This window comes from Triticum urartu, chromosome 4A (genome assembly GCF_056163025.1).
Source record: "Triticum urartu cultivar PI428250 chromosome 4A, HENAU_Tu73, whole genome shotgun sequence".
Classification (NCBI taxonomy): domain Eukaryota; kingdom Viridiplantae; phylum Streptophyta; class Magnoliopsida; order Poales; family Poaceae; genus Triticum; species Triticum urartu.
The window spans coordinates 569,806,415-569,815,678 of record NC_141876.1 but is presented as its reverse complement, the minus strand read 5'-3'; the positions used below and the strand labels follow the sequence as shown (position 1 = coordinate 569,815,678).

At 39.8% G+C, this 9,264-nt stretch overlaps 1 protein-coding gene across 1 annotated transcript; it reads right to left on the bottom strand.

Annotated features, from left to right (window-relative positions):
- Positions 1 to 262: 262 nt before the first annotated feature.
- HEMD (uroporphyrinogen-III synthase family protein) lies at positions 263 to 3,696 on the bottom strand. Its single transcript, XM_048694371.2, has 9 exons — positions 3,441 to 3,696; positions 3,086 to 3,173; positions 2,929 to 2,995; positions 2,538 to 2,656; positions 2,313 to 2,408; positions 1,940 to 1,995; positions 1,334 to 1,419; positions 814 to 948; positions 263 to 641 (listed from the first exon to the last, which is right to left on the bottom strand). Exons 1-9 carry the CDS (start codon positions 3,636 to 3,638, stop codon positions 587 to 589), a joined length of 900 nt encoding a protein of 299 aa, XP_048550328.1. The 5' UTR covers positions 3,639 to 3,696; the 3' UTR covers positions 263 to 586.
- Positions 3,697 to 9,264: the final 5,568 nt, after the last annotated feature.

Here is a 9,264-nt window from a genome sequence, read left to right as displayed (position 1 = left end):
GATTACATTTACTTACATAAGGCAAGCTTCTCTATTTTTTTCATGCCAATTAGTCAGGTGTAACCTCATCCAAAACTTGTGAAATTTTCACTCCACGTACGTTCTTTAATTTCTATGTCAAAAACTATACACCCTATATTCAGGAACAGAGGGAGTATCATATTTGGGTCATTGGGCCAGAGAACTAAGCAACTACTCCCTCCATCCCATAATATAAGACGTTATTACGTCCAATATGTGAGTATATTGGATAAAGGAAAAGTTTTCTAAAAAAAGCCAAGAGGAAGAAGTTGTAGTGTATCAGGTTACACTTTGTGTTCATGGCGTGCCCGAACTGCACGCCTCACCACATTTACATGCCGATGATGCCCCGGCCCCCTTCACGCACAGTGCAAAAGCACGCATAGCGTGTGTGCGATTAGCAGGAAACAAAACACATGTTCCTTAAAAAATGCACCTACTACAGTACGGGCTACAGCGGCCGGTCAATCAGCCGTGCTCGTCTCCGACACTTTGGGGCCTAGCGAGAGACAAAGAAGGCTACGACAGGAGCCGGGAAAGAAAATTCAAGAGAGCTGCCGACGCCTCACTTGGACGATTGCTTGTGGGCTCCGAGCGCCTCCAGGATGCTTTCGACCCACCTGCCCAAAGCAACATGGAAAACGATTACCGCACGACACTCAGTCAAGGGCTACGCAAGTCCTAGTGCATTTCTCTGAATGTATGGCTCTGAATGTCCACGAACAGCGACTTGCCCATGACAATGGGGACGGCGTTGTTCGGAGAAAGGGATTATGATGTGCGCGCCCGTACCCTTCGAGTCCGGGGGTTGCAGGATAGTATACACTCTCCAGGCCGAGTTTCTTGGCCGCTGACGCCGTCGTCTCGCCTATGCAGGCGACCGAGCTGCTCCAGTTGTCGACCCGTGACATGAGGTTTAGCCAAGCTCTGCAACATTGTGAAGCCACGGAACAAATGGAGAGAGTAAAGCACAGCTTTGTGCAGAATGAAACTAATTACAGTGATCAACAAAGCGAGAAGGACTGTAATATCATGTTCCAGATTCTGCATGATATGGGCAAAAGCAGTGATCCACTTGCGGATCAGTAAGCTTCTCCTGTATGAACAATAACCTCCTCCAAACAGGGGTTCATGTCTAAATGCTAGAATCTCACGATATGTTGCACATGTGCTTCAGCTCACCATCTTATAATGTACTACCTCCATGGCCTACCAAAACGTCTTATATTTTGGAACGGGGGTAGTAATACTGTAGAATTATGCAAACAAAAAAAATATGAAAAGAATAGCCGGATACAGTTAACATAGTTACCGGAGTGCAGATGGAGAAGCTACTGCGACAACTGGCGCTGAAAGAGCAAGCTTTAAAATCTGTGGATCTACATCATGTACAGGTACCTGTTTGTAAACACAGCCACTTGATTAATTACCAGGAGTCCAAGTCTATGCGCACATAAAGCATGGAATATAATGTAAAATTCATGATATGCCACAGTCAACCTTACGAAAAACAAGTATGACACTGTCAGGCAAGGAAAGAAGGCTGCAGAGATATAATATCATGAGCTTAATCAATGGTTCATGTTATGTGGTTCAACTGCATTGAGTTCAAGTGTTCACTAAAACCAACCTATAATTACAGGGTTAAAATACAAATATCCAGCTCTAGTTCGGAATTATCTGATGTTTTTCACAAAACTCTGCATCATATGAAGCTTAATATCTTCTCTTTTTTTTGCGGGGGACATGAAGCTTAATATCAAACAAAATTAGTACTGATGGATTTCAGAAAGATCAAGCTAAAGAAGATAGGTACCATGGATCAACGGAAAATGGCTCAAAAATGCAGAATATATGTTCTATATACAAATTCAGAAAGAGACCGGAAATTAGACACCAATATAAGTGAAAATCTTACGGTTGAATAGGTGTTCAGTCTTGTCACCTCAAATCCTCGAGCTGACAGCCCATTCTCTGCATCGCAGGGTAAAACTAAGTAACTGAAAGACTGAACATTTCATGCAATTGTTGTGGAAGACAGACAACAAGATAAGGAATAAAAAGAGTCAAAATTGATCAAATTGTTACAAAATCTTAAACAACAGGAAATTTAACTACAAGACTGAAAATACAAAGCAATTCCTGATTTATAATATGGATGAATTTGCCCAGGCCTGAATAATTCATAACTCACTCTGGAAAACAGAAAGGCAGAAATCTTTTGACTAAACAAGGGATGAAATAAATAGCACACATATAAATGTGAACTAAATGGACACGAAATGACTCACGAATTTCATGGCCAGCCTTTGCGGATGCAGGATACAACACTTTACAGGCAGTCTCACTAGTCCTTGGAAGCTCCGAGGCCAAAACTTTGCCCAAAGCTGAAGAAGAAATAAATATAATAAGTACCATATAGAATTGAAAATACTTGCAAGTCTTCAAGATGCATGATGTCTTTAAAGTGCATTGGCAGTACACCATAGCAGGAGTATAAAATATGGGCAAGATACCTTTGGAAGGAGAAAATGCAACCTCAAGGGATCCATCATTGGATTGCAATACTTCATCGAAAGTTCTTGCAGTACCTGCTCCAACAACTGCTATTCGCACCTTAGGACTTCCAGCAGCCCTGGTATTGAGTTATCGGGTAATGTCAAATATGGTAGTCTAGTCGTAGACGACGTTTGATTTGTTCTGGTGTCATGCAGCAACGATTTAATTGCACAAATGAAGTTCAGAAAAAATAACTTTGGCCGTGTAAAATGCATAATCTACTTTGTTTCACAGAGAGCGCACGGACCTGCGCTGCCACAAGCCCGCAACCTATGTGGAATGAATCTTGAAACGACATATTTGCATGGCAACACTGGGCACAATAACTGCAATATGTTTGAATCTTACTTCCATCCCTCAAGGAACACCGCAGCTGCCTCAGGAGAAGTTACAGTAATCCAGTCAAAATGTTCATCTGCAAATACATACATAATAGCAAAGTGACTAAACCCTGCAGTTGCAAGTTTTGCAAAGCAGTGTAAAGAAGATAAACTGAACTACATACCCCGCAAGACAGCTGAAAGCCTATCTGCATCAGGCCCTTCGACGTGCTGAATAAGAGGAAGCTCCAGAGAGCGCACATTATGCTTCTCCTGCACAGCCCAATTACAAAACTGATGTGATTAACTCCCCAAGGTCTGACCGAGTTCATCAGCCCCCAGTTCAGAGATGTAAAATCAGCTCGGAAAATCGCCTCTCCACAGCCGAGCATATAAAACCGTCCCCTCTAAAATTCACCAACATCGGCTCAGGGTATCACAGAGAAGACGAGGAGGGGCATCCCCGACGCTCCCTGAAAGCCCGCCGCGCTCGATCCAGGAGGACAATGAGAGAGCTGCCCGCTGTGGGAGGGAACTTACTAGCGCGGCGACGAGCTTGGCGTTCTTGCCTTGCTCGCGGGTGACCACGACGTCGGGCGAGGGGGGCGAGTGGGCGGCGAGACCCCTCCCGGGCGCGCCGGCCCGGGAAGCTCCGGCGGGGCGGTGGGCTCGGCGGAAGGCTCCGGGGCCGGGAGGTGGGGCCAAGGGGATGGGAGCGGCCGAGGAATGGAAGGCCATGGGGAGGCGAAGGCCGATCCCGCGGCTTGCGTTGCGGAGACGAGCCAACACGCTCTGGACTCGGTGGTTGTGGGCGGGCCCCTACGTTGGACTGGATCTGGGCTGAGTGACTGCCGAACGGACGGCCTTTGTCCCGTGGTGGGCAATTTATGGGCCTAAGTACTAGTGATATGATCCTGGCCGAAAGTATTCACTAGATGAACCACAGAGCAACTAATTAACGAGCGCTTCTTTGGAAGCCTCTTCAAAGATTACTTGAGGTGGGTTGAGACGCACACTCAGTATGCTTCCTTCGATTGTCGTTTTTATTTCGCACATGTTTTCAGTTTTTTAGTTGTTTTTTTTTTGGCATTTCAGTTTTTCAACGGTCTTTTCTAGCTTTTGGAGAAAAAATTTGCGTTTTTTCCACTGGTGCCACGAATTTGCTTCCGCAATGTGCCTCTCGAAAAAAGAAAAAAAACATGTTTTGTTTTTTTCCTTTGGCAAGCGTGCCTCTCGGAAACGAAAAAATCATGTTTCTTTTTTTCGCACAAGAGGCACGGGTTTACTTCTCATGAAGGCACGAACTTGCTTCCGTGAGAGGCACAGTGGCTCTTTTAGAAAAGGAAACAATGTGCTTCCGGTTCGGTTTTTACGTTCGGTTTTTAAGTTTGTCAAAACCTACAATATGGGATCTAGTTTCAAAGATCCCAACGCGAAGAATCCAACGGTGAAAACGGTCCGAGATTTAGATGAACAACTTAAGAGATAAAACGATTTGAATAAACGAATCTAGGAAAAAAAGAAAAATTTCCAGGTTGCAACAAGTGGCGCGCATGCAGTGTGCACACCTGTCGCAACCTAGGAGGTGGAAGTGACCTTTATAAAGAGTGCTCCTCAATTCGTGATTTCAGATGAGCTAACCCGTGAGTTGTGGATGCGCTTTTTCGTGTGGTAGCCAATTTATGGGCCTAGTTGTGATAAGATTTTGACCGTATATCTTGCTTACAGAGAGGGTATCTTCCGTCTCGCTGAAGATTTTCTGACCATGTAGAGTATTGGGCCCGCTTGTTCGATGATAATAACGTACGTTGCGTTTTTCTTTGCTCAAAAAAGATTTTTTTTATTTTTTTATTTACTCATGGGTTTCTTTGGGGTTTTTAGTATTCCTTTTTCATCGTTTTTCTTTGAATTATTACCAGTTTTTACCAGTTTTTATTTTAATTTATTTCTTTAGTTTTTTGTGTTCTTTCTCTCTTATCTTTGGGGTTTTCTTGTTTTATGTTTCCTTTTCTTTAATTGGCATGGTTTTCTTATTTTCTTTTTCTTTTTATATTTGGCTTTATTTTTGTTGCTTCACTATTTTTTCTTTCTTCATTTGTTATGCTTCGGGGTTTTTTTCCTTGATTTTCTTCACTTTCTCGATTTGATAATTTTCTCATCAACAAATGTCTAATTTTATTTTAGTTATCATTCCATTTTTTCCATATATGTCAATAACATTTTTCTAATACATATTTAACATTTTCAAAATACAAATTTAACATTTTAATACATGGTCAACATTTTTTCTATACATAGTTTTACATTTTCAAAATACAAATTTAACATTTTAATACATGGTCAACATTTTTTCTATACATAGTTTTACATTTTTCAAATACAAGATTAACATTTTTTAATACATGGTCAACGTTTTCTCTATACACATTTTAAACATTTTCAGATTCTTGTTTGAAAACTTTCTAGTACAACAGTAACATTATTTAATACATGGCTAGGATTTTTAATATAGACATTTAACATATTACAAATGCTCGATTAACATTTTTCAAATGCAAGATTAACATTTATTTAATATATGGTCCACATTTTCTATATACATTTAACTTTTTCAAATACAAGTTTAACATTTTTTTACTACAGTAAAAGCTTAATATGTTTTGAATACACGATCAATACTTTTTCTATATATATTAACCATTTTTTAAATGCCTGATTAATTTGTTTCAAATACAAGTTTAACATTTTTTAAATACAATACAAGATTAATATTTTATGAATATATGGTCAATATTTTTTCAATATACATTTGAATTTTTAAAATGCTTGATGAATACTTTCAAATACTTGTTTAACATTTTTTTTTGAAAATGCTTGATTAACATTTTCTAAATATATGACTAAAAATCTTCACACCCAGTGCATATTTTTTGTATACATGAGAAACATGTTTCTCTATGCACATTTGACATTTTTTTCAAATGCTTGGTTAACATATTTTTCAAATGTAAATTTTTTTTTGTAATATATTTGTTTAGAATATTATAAACAAAAGTAGAAAAAGAAAAAAAATAAAATCAAAAAAAGAAACGAGGCCATGGCCTCCTGCGCGCTTGGGCCGGCCCATCTGGTTCCCCTACCAATAAACCAACACGTGAGTTGCTAAATCACTAGTTAAGGATGGCCTTTGTCAGGTGGTGGGATATTTATGTGTATAGTTGTGATATGATCCTGACCCTGGGGCGCGTAGTCAACCCCAATGAACGGACCTGTGTGTTGCAAAATCACTAGTAAAGAGTTATCCTGTGCAAAGGTCATTTTCACCATCTCAAGCACTAACAAGTGGCACATTGCATATACGCCACTTAGGGCTGGAAAAAAAGCTCGAAACTCGCGAGCTAAACGAGTAGCTCGTGACTCGGTTCGAATCGACTCGAACTCGAAGAATAACGAGCCGAGCCGAGCTTTAGTTTAAGATCGTTTAAACACCAAGTTAAACGAGCCGATCTCATGAATACTCGGGTAACTCGTTAAGCTCGATAAAAAAATCAATGTTTTTTAGGGATAGTAAAATACAGCCTCTAAACACCTTGCGTCCCAGCACAAGGCCCAGCCGCTCAAGGCCGAGCCACCCAGGGGACTCACACGTACAAGACCACATATGCACATGTTAAATTCTTAGTTAATCTTTTTATCGTATTTGTAAGTTCTAATGTTCATATTTTTAACGAGCTTAACAAGCTAAATGAGCCAGCTCGCGAGTTATACGAGTCGAGCCAATCTTGGATTTGAGCACGTTATAGTAACGAGTCGAGTCGAGCTAGCTCATTAATGAAACGAGCTTTAGCGAGTCGAGTCGAGCTGGCTCGACTCGGCTTGAATTCCACGCCTAGCGCCACTTGTCGCAACTAGGTAATTTTCCTTTTTTTCCCGTAGATTCATCTATTCAAAATGTTTTATCTCTTAAATCATGCGTCCAAATTCCAAACCGTTTTCATCATTGGGTTTCTCGCGTCGAGATCTTCGAAACTAGATACCATATTAATAGGTTTGAATGAACCTTTTTTTTTACGAAAAACCCGAAAGTAAAAACCGGAGCCAGAAGCACTTTTTATTTACCTTTTTACTTTTCGATAAGCACTCGCAGAAGCAAATCAGTGCCTTCATGAAAAGCAAATTTATGCAAACGTGTAAGCACAATCCACCCCCCCCCCCCTTTCCGAGCTTTTGTGGAAGCAAATCTTTGCCTCCACGAGAAGCAAATTTGTTCTTCTCGTGGAAGCACAATTTTCTCTTTCCAAGAAGCACAACTGTGTTTCTCATGAAAGCAAATCTGTGCCTTCATGAGAAGCAAATATGTGCTTCTTGTGGAAGCATACTTTTTGTACAAGGCACAGTTGTGCTTCTCATGGAAGCAAATATTTGTTTTCACAAGAAGCAAATATGTGCTTCTTATTGAAGCGTAGATTTTCTTTTCTTTTCTGAGTTGTGCTTCTCGCGAAAATAAATGTGTGCCTCCATGGAAAGCAAATATGTGCTTCTCATAGAAGCATAAATTGTTTTTCCGTGCCAAAAAAAATCTGTGACTTTTTCTTCAAAAACCTAGGGAAAATCAGGTGAAAACTGAAAAGTCAGAAAACCTAAAAAGTACCATCTAATACCGAAAAACGCGTATGGAGAAACAAAACAAATGAAATCCAAAGGGGCGCCCAGCATGCAACATGTGACGGCGGTAGACGCGGCACTTTGCGTGCTCCCAGCACACCCGAAATGACCCCTTAAGGTCCCCCGCAAGGGGTAACCTCCAGTTAGTTGCTCTCCGTGAGTTGCTGCGAAAATTGGTTACAATATATTTCGATTGGATTTTTGTTATCGGGAATTTGGATATGAGAATTAAAACTAAAAATTACTCTAAACTACAAAAACTAAAAAGACATATGATTTGTTTTATTTGATTATTATATAGTTACAAAATATTTATAGAATGAATGTAGCATTTTGCATGCATGCTGGGAGAAGTAGAAGTAGAAGGATTGATGATGTGGCAAAGATGGTGAGTTGTAATAGATGCATGTTGAGAAATAATATAACTACTCCTTCTGTAAGCTAACGACTACAAATTCTTATCCAAACTACAAATTCTTATCTTCAAAACTAGATATCCTCTAACATGTCGTTGTAGAACTTCTTTGATGTCATTTTTCTACTAAATATGCTTTCTGTGACGACGGTAGCACACACAACGCCGAAAACTTGCCTTAACTAATTGTCCCTTTCAATTAAGATCTACTCCCTCCGCCCCATAATATAAGAGCGTTTTCTATACTAGTGTAGTGTCAAAAACGCTCTTATATTATGAGACAGAGGAAGTATGAACTAATTTGTGTTTGTTATTTTTCCTTTTTTACATAACACTCCCCCAAAAATATGCATACAAATAAGTGTGAAAAATAAAAGAACTGACAGAAAACAAACTCCACCCAAAAGATTAGGAAAACTAAACTTTGTGGAGAGTACTCAGGTGGTCAAATCAAAACGGAAATCGTAAAAGAAACAAACATTTTATTGTAAAAGGAAATCGTGTGAAAAAACACAGCAATTACAAATCATTGAAACAAGCTAATACCATGTTATGATTTTTAATCATTGTAGCCAGCAGCATTTATCAGATTTGCCACACAGGCAAGTCAACCAATGTCTTCATGTCATGGGGAGCTGCTGTACCTATCAAATGAAGAACATACTTGGACCAACATAGCAGCCTGAAAACAATTCTTTCCAATTGAAATCGACTACACGGTGGGAGAGAATACTAATAATCAAATGAGCACCACACGTAATTATGTCTTATGATGCAACTAAACAACTCTACAGCCATCAAAATCAGATTAACAGTCAAGCCCACGATTTCATTTACTCCTCTTTTGAGGGAAAAAAAATCTCTATGACAGCCAGCACACGCTTATGAAGCATAAAATTCATATATTACATGAAAAGGCGTTGCGAAACAGAAACTCCTGCAATAATAGCGCCACCTGGCCGCTATACTACGGCCATATTTGGTTCGGCTGTGGATTTCTAAAAGCAGTTGTGAAAAATCTGCTGTGGAAACAATACTATGGAAAATCTGATGTGCAAAAGATGTAGGTCATTTGACAAACCAGTTGATACATCTTTTTTAAATTTTGGTCCGCGGCGGAATCAGATTTTGAAAAGTACGTTTTGGGCTGCTTCCGCTTTTGATTTAGATTTTAACAGCGAATTTCTGAAATCGGATTTTGCTGGGTTCAGATTCTGCTGCACGACAGCGAAATCCGTCAATAAAAGGTGAACCAAACAGCTACTACAAGACCATAAATCTCGA

Excerpts from the sequence above, each read along its gene's own strand:
- HEMD (XM_048694371.2), bottom strand. The coding sequence starts at position 3,638 with ATGGCCTTCCATTCCTCGGCCGCTCCCATCCCCTTGGCCCCACCTCCC. Across the intron at positions 2,996-3,085 it reads GCTTTCAGCTGTCTTGCGGG|ATGAACATTTTGACTGGATT; the intron begins GTATGTAGTTCA and ends ATGTATTTGCAG. Across the intron at positions 1,996-2,312 it reads AAAGGCTGGCCATGAAATTC|AGAATGGGCTGTCAGCTCGA; the intron begins GTGAGTCATTTC and ends CCTGCGATGCAG.